We start from the raw sequence: 19,103 nt of genomic DNA, 5'->3' as shown, positions 1-19,103 counted from the left end.
ACGCGTTTTTACCGTGTTGACCCAAACATATTTGTCTTCCTTCTTTGTTGATGATAGTTCAGTTACTTACAGTTATTACTTGGAGTGGTAATTGAGATTATCGGAACTTTGTCCTTCAAAGTTGGTTTAAACGCCTAACGTTTCATTTTTTAGTTTTTTTTTTTTTTTAACGACAGGGATTTTTTTTAATCTTAATTTCCTAATTAAGATATTTTAAAACTTTATTTCAAAATAAAACATCACCCTTCCTCTATCCTTGTCCTTTTTTTTCACACATCACGTTGATAATTTTTTCATAATTTTTTATTATTTTACTTATAAATGATAAAATTTTTAAATCTCATAAACACAAGTAATAAAATAACACATATCTTTTATTAAGAAATACGAAATATAATTAAAAATTAATTAAAGAATAAAACATACATTAATCTCTTAATTTTATTTATGAAATTAAAAAATTTTACAAATAATTCATAAAAAATTAACTCTTATAATTTATTATATGTAATTAATACTAAAATTATTAACTTTTATAACTATTATTAGATTTTTTAAAATAAAATAATATTTTATAATTTAATAATATCAAACATAACAAAATTTAATTTTTAAAAATTAATTATTATTAATTAAATAAAATAATTCTAAATCATGAATGGTAAAATCACTGTAAAAAAATATATTAATAATTAAATTACCGATGACATCGAACTTACTTTTTCGTTAATTGCTATGAAGTTGGATTAGGAAAGCCGTGCCTGAGAACAAGAAAACAAGGCATGGGCCTTGGGTTGACTCCCTGCGAGTATTCTGCACTGGTTTAAGAGCGGCACTTCATGGGAAAATTGTTACTCGGGCCAGGGACCCATTGATATCTCGAATGCCTTTGGACTTTGGAGGTCATTGTTTGTTCAAATTCTGTTGAAGGAATGTTGTTGCAAATTGTAGTTGAGGTCTAAAGGCAGGAACATAAATGTCACCGGACGACTCCAGGACCTATCAAGAAGCTGCTACTTATGAAACAGTGAAACTCATTTCATTTCTTGTCTAATTTTCAATAACCCATTTTCATATTTCCATTTCGTAGTGGCATCTGTAAGATGTAACAACGTAAAAGCTAAGAACAACGATACATATGTTATACGAGTCAATTACTCCAACGTTCTAACAAATGATATTAGAGTCATTCAAGTGACATCTGACATGCTAACCAACTTTAAGAAACCGATGCCACGGACATCTGTGAAATGACCTTTGAATTTTGATATAGGATGCTGCTCTTTTCATTTAGTATCAAAGGAATGAAAAATATTCATAAAAGAGAGAATGATAGGGATGGTATCTTACCACGTTCAAAGCATCAGTAGCAGTGAGATTCACCAACGCATAACCTTGCAACTCTACCTTTCCAGGATCAGGTTGATACAAGTCTCAACAGAATTTGTTCATTGAAAAAGGCAAAACGATTTTTTTTTTAAAAAAATACACCACTAGACTAGGTAAAAAGAATTGAAAAAAAGACTCCAATAATAGAGGTATATGGTGACTCATTGTGGGACTTGGGATTCTCTCCCAATCACTGTTGCTGGTGGTGTTGAACCATCAGATCTGTTTCCTGAAGATGGCCGATTATCAGAATCAATCTGCCGGACGTTTTCTATCATTTTAACCAGTTCTGGCATTTTAGGTCTCTGATCCGGCATCCTCACAACACATGTCATTGCTATTTGTAACATCTCCACCAACTCTTCCTCTATGTTTGGATATCTCATCAGTTCTATGTCGAATACTTCAGCTGTCCACTCCTCTCGAACTACTGAATGAACCCACCTGACCAAGTGGACAATCTCGTCACCACCAGTAGCATGGATAGGGGACTTTCCAGTAAGGAGCTCTAGTAAGACCACTCCAAAGCTATAGACATCAGAAGGCTGCATAGCTTTTCTGGTGTCAGTAACTTCAGGGGCACGATAACCAGCAGCACGGGAGATGGGAGGGGCTAGTGAGCACATTATAGTTGACAGACCGAGATCTGACACACAACCATACTGTTGGGAGTTCACAAAAATGTTTGAGGACTTGATGTTGCCATGGACAAACTTCCCACCATTCTCCATATGGATGCGAGCAATGCCTCTGGCTGCCCCAATTGCTATTTTCATTCTGGCATCCCAATCTAGAGGGATTCTGTCTTCTCCTCTCTTACCTGCAAACACACTTGCCTTATGAAAAAATCTAGAAGCTATTTGATCTTTTATACATTGATGAAGACCAAAGTCGGAGACATTTGAATTAAAAGATTGAACATAGAGTGTTCCATGAAAAACAAACCAAGGATGAGATATAAATTGTCTTCACTAACTAGGAATTAATATCTAAATCCTAATGCCAAATTCCAATTTCTTAATTATATGTTCACTCTCGCCACCTAAATTCAAAATTAATGATTCAGAAACTTCTTTGAGGACGCTGTCTTAAATCTTTTTTGCATAACAATCTTCACACCAAATCAAGTTTACACGGGTGGCATATACTATCAGATACAGTGGAGCACCAAGATTTCACCTTCATCCCATTTTGTACAGCATTGTTAAAGATGAGAGGCATTTCTAAAAGACACCTATCTCACCAAGGACATTTCTAAACTGAAAGATATCTGATCTCATCAATGAAACACAAGCTGATATGTTGAAAAAATAGCCACATCTATGACAATATTATCTTGTATTTATCTTTCCCTTTTCCTTTTTTCAGTTTCAATCAAAATGTTTACATGAATTATTAGTTATTATGTATGAATCATCTTTTCCACCATCACCCTCGTTCCTAAACCACTAAAATATCAACAGTGCACATTTTTCCTATAATTGAAGTGGTAAGAGATAGAAACTTTTTCAGAAAAATAAAGCATCTTGTATCAAATTCGGATATCTAATTATACAAAAGCATAATATCATGTTAGGTGCCTTTCTTAGTTATTAATTATTCTCAGTCGGCCAAGAACAGAGAGATCACTAAATATTACAGGTAGGAGAAAAACCCAGGGGAATGAATTGGTCATATACAATAGCGTTATCTTTCAAAAAGTAATTGCAAACAACAAAAGTTTGTTTTCCACCACTTCAGAGATAAAAATGCAATTAATTATTATCATATATAAAAAAGGGATCAGACAAAGCAACGTACCATGTAACATGGAAGAAACGCTTCCCTGACTGTAATAATCATAAACCATCAGCCTTTCATCTTTTGAGTAATAATATGCCTTCAGCTCAACCACATTCGCATGTTTAATGCTTCCAACAACCTCCATCTGTTGCTCAAAATCCCGCTTCCCAACAGTAACCTCCTTTAACCTCTTCACCACCACTGTAGTTGAATCCTCTAGCACTGCCTTATAAGAAATACCAAAAGTTCCCTTCCCCAATACTTCAGCGGAAGCCCTCAACAAATCCTCCAAATCAAATGTATAATTACAACCCTCGAAAAAGAACAATCTGTTATTTGCATCCTGACTCCTCGAGACCACTTTCTCTGGTGACATCTCTCCCTTTTTCAACTTCCGTGAATACACATCCTCACTCTTTTTTCTTGAGCAGCAAACAATTATAAAAAATGCAAATGCCACAATTGCCAGAATACATCCAGCAATTATAATTCCTAATAATGCAGTTTCTCCAAGCTTCCCCGACTTCTTGGATGTTGGATATGGTTCACCAGAGGGTGCAACATACGGGGATGTTTGAGGAGGAATGCTTTCAAAAGAAATGTTGTTACCTCCAAATACTGACCTCGGGAACCTTAAAAGCGACTTTGGAACATCACCAGTGAGATTATTGTTGGACAAGTTTATCTGTTGTAAGCTAGGCAAATTCAGATCAGGAATTTCACCAGAAAGTGAATTGTTTGCAAGATTCAACGCCTCAAGGTGAGACAAATTGGACAGCGAACAAGGAATACTCCCACTGAATCGATTGTTGGACAAATTAACAATAGTTAGATTCTTCCAAACAGAGAAATCCATCGGCAATGGACCAGAGAAGTTGTTGTATTGAAGATAAAGAAACGACAAGTTTCTCAAATTAGAGAAATCAGAAGGGAAATGACCACTGATACCGTTGGATCTAAGACTCAAAATCTGCAAAGCTGAGAGGCGGCTAATAGTATTGGCAGGAATAGGCCCATGTAATCCGATTCCAGGCAATCTAATCGCTATTATCCGAGAGCCATCAGCATTACAAGTCACTCCTATCCAGTTGTTACAGACCAGAGAAGTCTCATTCCAATTTAGAGAACGGGAGTGGCGCAGGTTGTTAACAAAATCAAGTAATGCCTGCTTATCTTCAACTAGGTCTGCATTTCCTTGAAACGAAACCAAACCCAAGAAGCAAACCCAAGAGAAAATGTACAAAGCTTCCATCTCTCTTTCTCAAGTCCCACCCAACCCCTGAAGCAAAAAAACGAGCTGTTTCTGCTACTTGGTTCCCTCCTTACATCAATGGTTTTAAGCTAAAAAGCAATAGAGAACAAAAAACAAAAGTAAACAACTCAAAATAATTTAAAATAAGTTGGAGAAAAAGAATGAAAAGCAACAAAGGACTAGGGAGGGAGAACAAAAAAGGTCAGATTCCAAGATAATTGTCGAAAAAAGTAGTGGCGGGCTCTGGGGATTTTCACATTAAAAAAATGAGCTTGCAGGCTTTAATGAGGTGTCTTTAGTCAAAAAAAACATATGGCGAAAACCCCATTTCAATTCTTTAAGCAAATATAGTACAAAACTCTGTTACTCCTTCGAGTTACGCTTCAATTAAAAAAACCCTGGCTCTTTCTTTTCTTTTTGTTCTTTGTTCATTTAGCTTTTCAACCAAAAAGTTGAAAACTTGAATCCAAATTGTGAATTCAAAACCAAATCCAAACCAAACCCAATATCAAACTACCTATATCAAACTAGTGAAAAAAATTACAACTTTTACACTTACCTCGTTTTCTAGATCTGCACTGCTCAAATTCTTCTGCTTCCAAGATCACTTCTTTGCTTACTTGAATACTTAAAAACTGCCTTTTTCACTCACCAACCTCCAGAGAGGAAGAGAATGAGAAAGCAAAGGCCAAAGATGTGAAAATGCAAATTATTATGATTATTCCTTTCTGGCTAAAGTAGCATCCAAAGCATGTGAAAATAGACTAGTAATCATTAAGACATAGCTCAAAAAAGCAAGAAATGATCAATTTTCTTTTTTAAAAAATTTGCTGAACTCAAGAGTTAAAAACTTAAAATGCTCAGAGATGGAACCAAATCCAATGATTTGAAGCTAAGAGAGAAAAAAAAAAAAAAAGATATAAAAAGTAAATATAATATGAAGCTTTTGCTGCGTTTTTTGTTTTTTTTTTTTTACCTGATAATTAGCAACGGCTATATATTTTTGGTGACATTAAATTGAGGGAGTAGTGGAAAGAAAGAGAGGAGTAGGGAGTTTTATAGGGTAACCTGTTCTAAAGTGGATTTGGTGGGATTAGTGACGTGGCCATTTAAGATGCTGATAGGTGGGTCAATCATTAAATTTTGAAGGTGAACAGAGAAGGGGATCACTGTCGCAGTGTTGTGCCCGTCTGTTCTGTCGTCAATTTACGATAACTATAAATGAGGTGTGGGGCCCAACGTCTTTCTGGAGTCTTGGCCGTTTATTTGGGATTGTGAAATTTTTTAATGGCCGTTCGATCTGATGAGTTTGGACAACGCCTTTGGACCCTTTCTTTCGTCCATTGACGCTACATTTTCAGAAGCGCTTCATAAATTATTTTCTTTGGTAAATAAATAAAAATTAAAAAGTTTAGGAGTTGAATATTATAAATTGGTATTTGATTTTGACTAAAATACTACTCCCAATATTTGGTAAAAAGTTGTTTTTTTCTGAAATTAAGAAATATACAATAAGCTTTTTTATTTTGTTTTGATATAAAAAATTTCAATCTAAAAAAATTAGAATTATTGATATTTTCTTTTCACCGAGCTTTTAATGATTATATATATTTTTCTAATAAGTGATAAAAGAATTTATAATTTATAATTAAAATGCTCATTTGTAATCCATTTATTTATATAAAAAAGGTTGTTCAGCATTTTTTAAATTATAATCAAATATATTAAATGCATATAATCAATTCAATAATCAATTATTTTATTATAAAAATTATAATTATTAAATAATCGACTAACAATTTAAAATATAATTATACAAATAAATTTATACAATAAAATTTAATCTTTAAGATTTTAAAATTTTAAAACTTCTTTCTTACCACTAAACCAAAACAAAAGACCCTCTCCTATTTGTCGTTATGCCATTCCTTCATCTTTGTACAGTTATCTCACTTTCGTCCATCAAAATCCACTAATTCAACTTTTGTGAATTATGTATAAAAAACTAATATGCGAAAGAGAGTGAATATTATAACCTGAATGAACATGCTGCATGCACTTTTTTTATATTAATGAATAATAATTGTTTACGATTTGATCCTTCAACCACTTTTGATCATCTTTATAATTGTTCTTAGCCTAGAATCTTAGGTTTTAATGATAAGAGTTGGTCAAGTTTATTCTTCTTATTTTCTTTCTTTTTTTTTTTTTTTTCATTTAGATGGGGTTAGAGTAGATATGGTGGTTGGGATTATTATGAATTTATATTCATCCCTCTCCCCTATTAAAAAAAGTATATATGTTCTGGGCTTATGTCTTAAGAGGAGTTAGAATTTTAGAAAGTTTTAAAATTTTGGTTTTAATCAAAATTTCTTTTTCTTGAGTTATGACCATTCTATATATAAATATATATATGTATATACATATTGGTTAGCTACTACTTTAATGCACTAGTGCATGTATCAATCTGATTCAACAACGGTCTTTGTCAGCTGCAAAGTTTGGTTGAAAAATGCAAAAACAATTGTCCAAAATTGGAAGATAAAAGGCCCCCCACTCTATAGAAGAACTAGCTATTTTACGACAAGGGCTCGAACTAATTAAAGAAAAAAGGTCAGCATTTCTTCGAGAGGGGGGCATATGATCCGTTTCTTATCCTTACAAAAATTTTTGAGAGAAACAATCATGAAAGACAGTTAGAAAAAAGTTGCCATCGGAATTCTTACAATTGATGCACGAGTGCATACGTTTGGACAAGAGTGAGAAGGCAAAGAATATTTGTCAATTTGAGGAAAGGAGGAGTGAATTGAGACGATAGGCTTACAATGTTTGGGATCGGAGGTGGTTGAAGGAAGCCATATGCAATTGTCTAGTAATCCCTAGGCAAGAAAATTCTGATTTGATTTCGTGGAGTTGGCGTTTTCCGTTTTAGAATGGGAATATTTAGATTTAGATAGCCCCTTGGTCTTGGGCCCTTGGCCTTTTGATATGGACAAGAAAGAAAATTTTGACCTGGTACTCTATGTTGTTGCATCAAAATAATGCGAACCTATCTGCCTCATCCGAATGAATGCCTATTGGTGGTTGCAACTTGCAAATTATAGTCATTTTATGCAAAGTTTAAATCAATGTCACATTTTTAACTATAATATAGTAACCAATTACGTATGGTCAAATCTCTATTAAATATGGTTGTTTTTCATATAAACTTTATGATTGAGAATCTAGTTTTTTATGAAGTACTCATTAAAAAAGAGTACTGAAAAGAAAATCAATGTTATTTTACATAAAGTTTCTTCTCCTATAACCTTTTTTTTTTCCTTTTGCTTAGTGGTTTCATTAAATAATGATTCAGTTTCTTCAGAAAAAGGGCCAAACAAAAGAAGACGTCAGTCGATTTCCTACAGAGCCACAACGTAATATTGGGCCAATAGAAGTGTGGGCTTTTATGTCTCTTGATATAGTTTAAGTATTTAATTTCTAAATATTTTCTCAACAATCAGAGTGGCGCAGCGGAAGCGTGGTGGGCCCATAACCCACAGGTCCCAGGATCGAAACCTGGCTCTGATATAAGAGTAGCTCAGCTGGCCATAAATTTTTTTCTTCCTGTGAACTCTGAACAATATTGCAGCAGACTTTGCAAAGGCATAAGTCGTTCATTATTATTACGTTTCAAAAGCACAATGAAGATTTTATTGTTTAGCCTCCAATCCTTTTATTAAGATTACCTTGACTTGTTAAAACCTGTACCTGTTTAGCGCCTGAATGTATTACATTTCAGGTCATGAAGATTCGAGTAAGAGTGCTGACCTGCTAGCTTCCCCTGCCATTCATACACTATCATCATCCTTTGCACCATTTATCCAGGTAATGCATAAGAGAGATGGAAATATATACAGAAAGTGAGTAAACAAAATCTATTTTGCTCACTTTCTGTGGCAACAGGGACTGTTATTGAGTGTCTTTTTTTTTTCCAGAGTGATCTATAAGACAGAAGTTTAGTAGAAACAAGTCAAACAACTATGTCATTGCTATTATGGAGAAACAATAAAACAGATCTCCACTTGCAGGAATTTACATTTTCATGGTCACTTGGTGCGCAGTGATAAAAACTCTTATTGTTTTCTTAGTATCATAAATAATTGAATACAAATTAACAGATTCACTTTGCCTCTTGGTTGAAAGATGCCGTGGGGGGATTTATTTGTGTTATTTGCTGTCATTTTTTTAGAAGATGAGGCTTGATGTGGGGTTCAAGATGATGACCACTTCATTAACTTGAAGGGACAACTGACAGCTCCAGACGGCCTGTCCATTCCTCACCTGGCTTCAAAATGATTGGTTTTTCAACTGCTGCCCCATTGACACACAGCATCTGTTTGTATTCTTCATCCCCAAAATCAACCATGGTTTTTGATTTCTTGTCCCACGGATTCCAAACCCCTGAAAAAATGCCAAAGAATTATACATCAGGGCCAGGTTTTTGGGTTGGATTTGAGTTGCAGTTGCAGCTGCAGCTGCAGTGATCTTCAAAATAGCTTGGCTTTGTCCACAAGGTTTTATGATATGAAAAAATGTTTCTGATTCTCCCAGGTGGAAGCCATTTATATCACTTATGTTACTGCTTTAGATTGAATTGAAGAGGATAAAAGCTTACCAACGTCTGGAAGGCCTTCTTTCTGTATTAAAAAGGTCCGTTTTCTTTCATGATCGAAGATTGCAATGATATCTCTAGAGCCAAGATAAATTCTGTCCACCTTCAAATTGAAAAGCCATAATTAAGTCTTAAACATCTACTCAGCGATGTGCATAATTAAAAATTTTGCATTGCAATAAGTGTTTATCTTGGATAAACTATCAATGTAGAGACTCTGTTAGTAAATTAGATGATATCAATCTCATTAATGAGCAAATATCAGCCTTTAAAATAAATGGAGAACTTAAATTGACATGTTTAATTTTCTCTGCGGATGAATGGAGAAATTGTTTTACAGCATCTTGGAATCAGCATAATATTTTATCGACCGAATGCTTACACTTTGAGGGCTTCTATCTTATTTTTTTCCCTGTAGTTTCCTTCTGTTTCCCAGAACTAAACAGCACCTAAGCTCTTAAACAACTTGATAGTTTTCAAACAAACAGTGAATGATTTACCTCAGATTCGAATGTCAAGGCATCTCCTTGTTCTGTGAAGCGTTCCCTTTGGCATAGGTTGTCAAGATAGTCAAGAGTCTCCAATCCCTCTATCCTCACTTCACTGTTAATTAGTACAAGAAAATATATCATTAATGACTAAAGCTTATTGTTTCCCGTGACCGAGTGAATTACCTTTTTGCTAGAAGGAAATTATCGAGGAGTAATGGTCAAAGGTCTTTTAAGATAGAAAAAAAGAGTAGAATGTTAATTGATGAGTTAATGATTTCTGTAACTAAGACTAGGGCCTAGAGGCATAACCAGGTCTATACGACTGCATTCTATTATTTATACCTGATATCAGAGATGGAGAAATATGTGTGATAAGCAATTGAGAAACTAAAAGGCTTGCAATTGATATTCCTGATGCGTGATATCAAGCTTAGGTTCCCATCAGCTGTTAAAGACACCCGAAGGCGAAACTCAAAACTGAAAAGGTTAAAAATCAATCATTAATATACATAATTACATAAAAACATACTATTAGTATCCAGCTAGATTATCATAAAGTCATGATAACACTGTAAAGAAGTTGCTTTAGCAGAGGATGACTCTTCCTAATCTTAGCTTAATTATAAAAGATTGACAGATAAATATCAGAAAATCCATTGATGAATTCGATAACCGTTCCCAAGGACCCATGGCAGATTAGGACCTCACCTGTGTGGCCAGATCTTCAAATCATCTTCTGATGGCTTTAGCAGTAAGTCGGTATAGGTCTTGCCACTGGAATCATTTGAGTGCAATGGTGGTGGATTATCATCAATGATCCAAGTCCTGTTCCTGGCAAACCCATGTTGTTCCAGTGATCCTCGCTGACCAAACTAAAAAATTTTAAAGAGAACCCATCAACCCGATGCATATAGACAGGTTGAAAATTGATGCATAAAAGCATCAAATCTTAAATACCTGTGGGAAGCATATAGGTATTCCTCCTCGCACTGCGTATGGTGGCTTGAAGATTGCCTGGAGTACATGGAGCGGGAAGAAAACAAAATTTTTCATTGAATCTGGTTAATATATAATTTTTGCTCCAGAGACCAAAGGAAAGACGAAAATGATATGCGAGCATAATACAAATATGACGTAAGACACCAAAGGTTAATGTTACCTTGCTACTTGTAAATAGCAATTCTTCTTCTCGGTCTGTCCTCCATGAAAGAACCTGTCCTCCGTGCAAGCTAACCTGAAATTATAGATTTCAGGCAACAATATCACTATTTAACCCAAGTTGCTTCTACTTAGCCAAAATTTGCAGTTTGACTAAGGATAAATGACAACTAGAATTAACCATCCGCTTAGTTTTAGACTGCTCTTCAACCTATTCAACTTGTTCAATATTCCTGGATATCTCAAACTACGAAAGGACTAGAAAACGAGAGAAAAAAGTAAAACAAAAAGAATCTGACCTTTGCAGATGCCCCTCGAGGATTCCGAAGCACAACCTGAACAATTCCATTTCTATCCTTTGTGACCTCAACTGCTGCCCCAGAATGATTCATAGTGAAAACACAGTAAGGACATAAAAGAGGAAAACAAAGAAGCAGACAGATCTCTCTCTGTTATCTCAAGAAAAACGCTGAGCAGTAGAAAAAGGCTTATAGCAATCAGTGAAGCAGTTGAGAATCAGAACTTGCCCTTGACACTTCTTCTGACAAACAGACAAACCAAATCTTCTTGTGAAGCAAACCTGAAATCCCAACTACCAGTGTAACAACCTCAATCTTTCTTCGGCACTAAAACTGCCAACAAGAGAAACTCAGTGACAAATAGCTGCTAGAAGATTTGAAATCCCTCCAAAGCCCCAAACACTCGCTTTCAAAACAGACCAAATTCAGTTAAAGAAAATTCAAGGAGAGAAACAAAAGAAAAATCCTAGTCTAGAAACAACTTCCCAGATGACCAAGCTGTCTTAAACTTGCAAGAACCAACCAAAAACGGTTTCAAAATAGAAACCAAAATAAATGTTGAATAGCCTGTTTTTCAAACAAAAACGTTTATGACAGAAACAGGTTTAAAGAGGCTAGGAAATTTTGAAACCAGGGAGAGAGAGGGTCAAGTCAAGAACAACTATTCTTTTGGGGAAAGATCTGCAAATTTGAGTCTGACCTTTTCGTTTTAGTAAAGGAATTAAAGATTGAAGGGTCAGTTATGTTGAAGAGATCATTAAATAATCCTCATATGGATCATGCTTGGGAAGGTGGTTGTCTCGTCATATTTAATTAGTCTTGGTATTTTAAAGTCAAAAATTTTGCATAAGCCCAAGCAACAATGAGAAACTTTTGGCTTGGAGCGGTGGCAGCTACCACACATGATGTAGACTCTAAAAGTCTGAACATGCGACCCTGAAATTTAACTGAATTAACGACCCAATGAAAAGTAAATAAATATTTAAATAAAAGAAAGAAATATGTAATAGAAAAAAGATTTTCTTATTTCGTTTCTCACTTTCTTTCAAAGAAAAGATCATTACTGGTACAGGAAAGTTTTGAAAGTTTAATCCAGATAATCAAACCCAATCTTAAAATGAATGGGTACTAGATTCCAAGTTTTATTCTGTCTCTGCTGTCAATAGTCAATTCATTTCTCTCTTTTTTTTTTTTTTTTTCCTGCTAGAGATTCTCTAGATTTATTAGGGTTGTTAATTCGAACTCCATGGTGGTTCAGACTTAAAGGGTATCTAACCAATGGCTGAAGGAGGAGGTGGAGCCAAAAAGCTCAGCAGCCTATAAACTAATGATGAATTGCATTGAATTTCAGTTTTATATGTGCACCATCTGCCTACTTGTCTTTCTCACCTATTGCTTTCTCTTGTTGCTAATGCCAGCTTTCGGCAGAAATCTCAAGGTCAACAAAGATCAACCAGTGAAAAGGCTTTATTTTCCGTAAGATTTTCAACAAATTCATTTATATTCAGCTAGAACATTGATCTTCCTAACAACTAAGGTTTTTACATAATCACATCTACAAGAAAGATTATATAAAAGAAAAAAAAGAAATGTTGAAGACAACCTCCCTAGGAACAACAACAAACCATGTAATAAGAATTTTCTGCTTCAAAGAGGAAAATCATGTGTTCCCATTAAGATTAAGCATAGTAAACATCGTACACGCTGCATCAAATGGGGGCTTGAGGGAATTGACGGAATTCTATGAATGCACTCAAACTCGGGCCCCACAAAAAAGGTAGAAAACCATAAATAGGTCGCCAATGAAATCATCAAAGAGTTCAATTTTGGACAGAGTCTAACCAGTGCTGCGCATCTTTTTCTTAACTTTTGACTTATCCTCTAACAACGATGAAAAGCCTGTCATCCATGGAAGCTGCCAAAACGTTGTTCGGCATGGATAACATTAATGTAAAACCATATTGACATGTATTCTGTGACATTTTTTTGATTTTTCTCCCCCCCTTTTTTTTTTCATTAATGATAAAGACCTTACAGATAAGGTTTAGATATTTGCTGCATTAGTCATTAGGCATCTCCTCTTGTGTGTCCTGTTCAACTTGTGCAAGTGCGCGCGCCTATTTGGGTAGGAATTGGGACAATTGTAACACCTTTGAGACTTTTTTTGCCGTGAACTTCCTAGACTTTGTCTTAAAAAAAGGTGATCTTTTGAATTGGATTTGGTCCCCAAAACCAGCCATCAGTTCCTAGCAAAAACCAAAAAGAAACTTGAAAAGCAAAAAGTTTTACAACATTGTACCAAATGCAATGTACATAGAAATCATGAAATCCCACGAATCTGCATAGTGACCACGTTTAGCCAGGCATCATTTTTTGCGTATAGCGAAAAGCAAGGTCCAACTTAACTTAGGTAGAGTTTAAAATTCAATCGTAACAGTCCAAATGAAAGTTGTCTACCAAATCTTCTGACACTTGAAAACGACATAAACTAAGGTCATTGTTTGGGTTTTTCCTCATCTTTTCGGATTTTGTTTTAAGTTTGTAAATATTCAATATGAAGTACAAGTATACACATGTTCAAATCCAAATTAGAATAGGAAGAATTATTGAAGCAAACCCCTAGCTTAATAATACACCAAAATTAAAAAAAAAAAAGACATTTAATTAATTAATTAATTTATTTAAGACATGAAATTTAGTAAAATTGTTATTATTATTTTTTTAAATCGTTGTTTTTAACTCCAATTGGTCTTTATGTTGTCTATAATATATCCTTAGACTTACGTCATCTTTTCTCTCAGCCAAACATTGATTTATTAGGTGATTAAAGAAAAAAATTTAATTTTTAAAGAAAACAAATTAATCTCAGCGCAAGCAAGAAAATCATGCATGAAAAAGAATATCTATACCAACTAAATAAAATATTAACTCAATTAATGTCATTTAGCTATTGCCCATATATATATGTCAATTTTTTCTTATTAAATGAACATAATTTTTGTGAAAATTATAAAGATTTTAAATTTTGATATAGTTGAATTTAAATTTTATTAAATCATTTTATTTTAATAAATAGCTTAAGGTTGACAAAGAAATAGACCGATAAAATTTAACTATTAATATTTAATTTAATAAGAAAATTATTTTAGTAAAGATTTTAATGTTATTAAGGAAATAAAAAAAAAAAAGCTAATATTTTAATTTTATAAAAAATAATTATTAATAATGAAATAATTAATTTAATAAATTATCAAGTCATTAAGGATTCACAGTTTTGGAATTTCGTTCTTTGATTAGAATTACATAATTAAAAAGGCCGCAAATACCTTGAAGAAACAAAGCCCAGTAAAGTGTAAACCATGGTCCAGGGGGAGAGATGACATTACAGGCCCAAAAGAGTAAGAAATAGATATAGTAGCTCAGATAGGCCCAAAAGTTGGAGATGGAGAGGCCCAAAGAAGAAGAACAAAATAAACCTCTAACAAACATGAAAGTTCCAACCCAACTGGAACTGGTTAATACTGAAAAAAAAAAAAAGACGTTTCAGTATTTTTTTTTTTCCCTTGGATGAGTTTAATGCGTGAGATTTTGATTTGTGAAATATTTAGATTAGTTGGTTTTGATCTTAATTGATTTAGTATTCTATTAAAGTTGAATTTTTAGTATTTTCCATTGTATGATATTGATTTGCTCTATGTTATATTATAAATATAATATATTTATATATATAACTATTTAAATATATTAAATAAAATATTAAATATAAATTATGTAATTTATTAATAAATTAAGTTGGATTAGAACATGATGAGTTGAGCTTTTAATTAAATTTGAAAAAAGAAATGTGGATGTTTGTCTGACGTGGGATTGTAGTTGGATGTTTTCTTTTTTTTTTTTTTGAGTTATGAGTTTTTACTATTTATTATTTATAATGAAATAAATTTAAAAAATATTATGATAACTATAAATATAAAAAATAAAAAATTAACTTACTTTTTTTCCTTCTTTTGTTGTAAATAATTTTATAAAAAAATAACTTACAATAAATTAAAAAATCATACATTTAATCAAATGATTAAAAAATATATAATACTCATAACATAATATGAAAAATTAATAAAAAAATATTATCACAATATATAAAATATTATAAATATTTTAATTTAATTTTAAGACTTATACAATATTTTGTTTTTTTATTATTTTATATTAAAATAATTATAAATACATTCAAAACAATTAAAAAAATTGATAAAAAATAATCACCCGAGCATAGCGGGGCTAATTCTAGTTTATAATAAAAACTCCATCCAAAATCCAAAATTTATTTTTTCTTGTTCAAGTATAACACAAATAGTAATTATACGAAAAGTAGAGATCAACTTAGATGTAATCAGCATAAAATAATATTTATAAAATAAATTAATAGAAAACTCATGGGTGGGTTACGTGGGTAAAATAAAAGGAATAATAATAATAAAAAAAAAAAACTTGGTTATTGTAGCTCATAACCTACGAGGGGCACAAAAGTAATTATACCAAGCCCTCACTTAAATGAAACATGACGTCGTTTTGGTTGGAAGGGGGACAAAGATCGAGATAAAGTAAACCGACCTAAACTCCGTTGAAAGAAGAGTTAAAACTCGACGCAGTTTGCATATTCTTAGAAACCCAAAACAACAAGACATCCAAAGTAGTAAAATTCCATACTGTCTTGATATTGGTTTGTATAAGGACAGGGGTTTTGTCAGCTTTTCGTCTATGCATCTTCTTCATCGGTCGTGAGTTTTTTTTTTCCTTTCTTTTTTATTGAACTTGCTTAAATAATTTTGAGCTATTGAGCTTGTTTGGAACATTTTGATTTTTTTATAAGTGAATTTTGCCAATTTACGACGTTGGTATTTTTCTATTTGTGAAAAAAAAAAAAAAAAAGGGAATTGAATAAGGTATGCGGCTTTGGATTTGGCATTGCCTTTAAGATTCTTTTATTACCTCTAATCTTCACATAATTTTTTTTTATCTTTTTTTTTTTTTTAGATTGCAGAGCTTGACATATGTATGAATGGCTTGGCGAGGGGTTGGGAAAAAAGTATGTTTTATTTTTCTTTTTTTTTAATAATTTGTATTGGGCTGAATTTCGAGGCCTTGAACTATGGAATTTATGCTTCAAAATTTTGATATAGATATAGTGTGCAACATATTTAAAAAAAAAAAAAAAAGGTGAAAAATTGGTTGAATTGAGGGTTCCAGAAACAAAAGAAAAGAGGGTTCCTTGAGTATCTTGCTCTTCACGGGAAGAACTTTACTTGAGTCACTTTGTGGGAAATGGCCGTTACGGCTGCTTTAAGTTGCCACTTGAATCATTGTATAGGGATGGCAAAAGGTATGAAATGATAGGAGTACTTAATGCTCTCTATTGATGTTTGTTGGGATTGGAATTTTTTTTTTTCTTTTCCTAGTTTTTGGCCGAGTCTTTTTCATTGGATAAGAATTTGATTGCATATTGCTAACGAACCATGAATCAATTTCTTTTTACCCATGTTTATGCTATTCTAAGAATTTCCTTCCCTTTTGTAATAAAGCTCCTGACTATGACCATATTGGCTGTTTTTTTTTTTTTTTTTGGGATAAGTGGTAAAATTTCCATGTATACAAAGGAGAGTTTTTGAGTTGTTCTCTTCATATCTGTATTGACTGTAGCATTTATTGGCCCCAAATAAGAGAGAGCCTGGTAGTTGTTTTGCAAGTGCTTAGTTACTGTCTATCATGACTAATGTTTTCTTAAACATTGTTTACAGGGAATTAATGCCAGTCTCGTAAGAGCTCTGTCTTCAGCGCCTCTGGGACGTGCAGCTGGGTTGAATTCTGCATCTACTTTTGATCTTGCAGTAAAATCAATCACTGCTTCTGTTAAATGCGTACCTGGTAGGCTGAAAAGCCATATTTATTATGCAAGCCTTAGCCTTTTAATTTTTGTGTATAAAACATATGCGTACATGTCATTATAGAAGTTTCCATTTTAAATCTATGAATGTAAGAGCTTGCACGTATGGTTGGTTAGTAGGCTTCTGTTATGTTCTCTAATTATGGGTTTTACAATGAATTAGTCACTCAACAATTTTTTATCTCATTTACTTTATCAAAGATTGAAAATGGTTTGCATAGTTCTAGTTGGTTGAGTTCAGCAGAACATTGATGTTATTTAAAATATCCAATTAACCATGTAATGTGATTTTGTGCTATCAGATTCACCTCATATATTTGCTACTGCAGAGTTCTCTTTCAGTTCGTTTCTATGGGGATCTAGGTATTGCGAAGTTTTGAAAAATGAACCTTTGATACGGTAAGTTGGCTTTCTTGATTCTCTTTTATTTCAAGTGGGTTGATTTTGTTTTCTTTCAATTACTTGTGTATTCAGTCAAGGGAGACTACTATCTCCACATAATTTTTTAACCTTGTAGACCTTTGGAGAGGACCAATGCCTTTCATTATATTGACTTTGCTCTTCTAATATTTAAGTAGCTTAAATGTTGCTATAACTTGAGGTAAATATATTCACCAAGAGTTCAAGCATATATTTTTGTTATCTTCTTCTAAGACATGTAAAACAGCTATCCTTGGAACAAAAAAACTTTAGAATTTGGAATGGCATTAACCTGGTTTTATTGATTTGAATTTCAAAATGCCTGATTTAAGTATAATTTAAATACTTGAATTTTGGTATTTAATTGTGGAACCCTGGTCGTCCTTAGGTATTTTCATGCAAGTCCGGAATTGCTGGCTAGAAGGAAAAATGATGAGGGGTTGGGTTTAAAGATTCGCAACAAAGAAAACACCAAAGGGAAGTTTGTCAAGCGGGAAAAGAAGACCCAGCCACCTGTTGAAGCTCCATATGTTCCTAAACTGAAAAGAACTAACAAATCTTCACAAGAGAAAATTGTCGAGATTTTTGACGGCATGACCATTGTTGAGCTTGCAAAGCGAACTGGTGAGCACGTAGCTGCTCTTCAGGATATTCTCATAAATGTTGGGGAAAGCATTGATTCAGAATTTCATCCTCTAAGTATTGATATTGCGGAGCTCATTGCAATGGTATTTTCCCTTCTTAACAGCCTGACCTTTTAGAGAAATATCTTATTCGCAATTGAAAATACAAAACTTGTATGCATGCTCATATAGACTGCTGATGGAATTATTAGTTTTAAACCATCATCCTAGCATTATCTTTTGTCAAGGAAGAGCTCTTAGAAAGGGGAATTGGTTAGGTTAGATAGAAATTGTTCAAAAAATCTGACGATGATTTCTCTTCCTGACTTGAAATATATTTTACTTTTGCACAGTGTTCTTTCTACAACATTTCTGGTTTTATGTTGAATAACATATGATATAACAATGCGGTGGTATTTGCTTTATTTATTGAATCTCTCTCTCTCTAATCCTTTCTTTTGCCTTGGGCTCATTATAATATGTTATGTTAAAGCCTGCTTTGGGACATCTTATGACTTCTTAATGATTTTGCAGGAAGTTGGAGCCAGTGTCAAGAGGATACATGCCAGTGAGGGTGCAGAAATTCTCCCACGACCACCTGTTGTGACAGTTATGGGCCATGTTGACCATGGTAAAACTTCTCTTTTAGATGCTTTACGTCAAACATCAGTAGCAGCCAAAGAAGCTGGAGGCATAACTCAACATCTTGGTGCTTTTGTTGTTAGCATGTCATCAGGGGCATCAATTACATTCCTTGACACCCCTGGTCATGCTGCATTTAGTGCAATGCGAGCAAGAGGTGCAGCAGTCACAGATATAGTTGTGTTAGTTGTAGCTGCTGATGATGGTGTGATGCCCCAGACTCTTGAAGCCATGGCCCATGCAAAGGCAGCTAATGTCCCAATTGTGGTTGCAGTAAACAAATGTGATAAACCAGCTGCTAACCCAGAGAGAGTAAAAATACAGCTTGCTTCAGAGGGTTTGCTGTTGGAGGATATGGGTGGAGATATTCAGGTGGTAGAAGTTTCAGCAGTAAAGAAAACTGGATTGGATAACTTGGAGGAGGCTTTGCTACTGCAGGCTGAGGTGAT

At 33.6% G+C, this 19,103-nt stretch overlaps 2 protein-coding genes across 2 annotated transcripts; both read right to left on the bottom strand.

Annotated features, from left to right (window-relative positions):
* Positions 1-1,378: 1,378 nt before the first annotated feature.
* On the bottom strand, positions 1,379-5,453 carry LOC111290018 (putative inactive receptor kinase At4g23740). Its single transcript, XM_022881421.2, has 3 exons — positions 4,983-5,453; positions 3,190-4,512; positions 1,379-2,209 (listed from the first exon to the last, which is right to left on the bottom strand). Exons 2-3 carry the CDS (start codon positions 4,421-4,423, stop codon positions 1,551-1,553), a joined length of 1,893 nt encoding a protein of 630 aa, XP_022737156.1. The 5' UTR covers positions 4,424-4,512; positions 4,983-5,453; the 3' UTR covers positions 1,379-1,550.
* A 3,034-nt stretch (positions 5,454-8,487) lies between these two features.
* On the bottom strand, positions 8,488-11,268 carry LOC111290020 (putative glucose-6-phosphate 1-epimerase). The gene is made up of 8 exons (XM_022881423.2): positions 11,026-11,268; positions 10,728-10,802; positions 10,526-10,582; positions 10,277-10,440; positions 9,911-10,045; positions 9,578-9,680; positions 9,081-9,180; positions 8,488-8,866 (listed from the first exon to the last, which is right to left on the bottom strand). The coding sequence occupies exons 1-8, from the start codon at positions 11,116-11,118 to the stop codon at positions 8,697-8,699; spliced, it is 897 nt and encodes a 298-aa protein (XP_022737158.1). The 5' UTR covers positions 11,119-11,268; the 3' UTR covers positions 8,488-8,696.
* Positions 11,269-19,103: the final 7,835 nt, after the last annotated feature.

The sequence above is a fragment of the Durio zibethinus genome, chromosome 11, assembly GCF_047325235.1.
Source record: "Durio zibethinus cultivar Kanyao isolate XHJ-2024 chromosome 11, ASM4732523v1, whole genome shotgun sequence".
In the NCBI taxonomy this organism is placed as follows: Eukaryota; Viridiplantae; Streptophyta; class Magnoliopsida; order Malvales; family Malvaceae; genus Durio; species Durio zibethinus.
The sequence above is the reverse complement of the archived record's forward strand: the minus strand, read 5'-3'. Positions and strand labels throughout refer to the sequence as shown.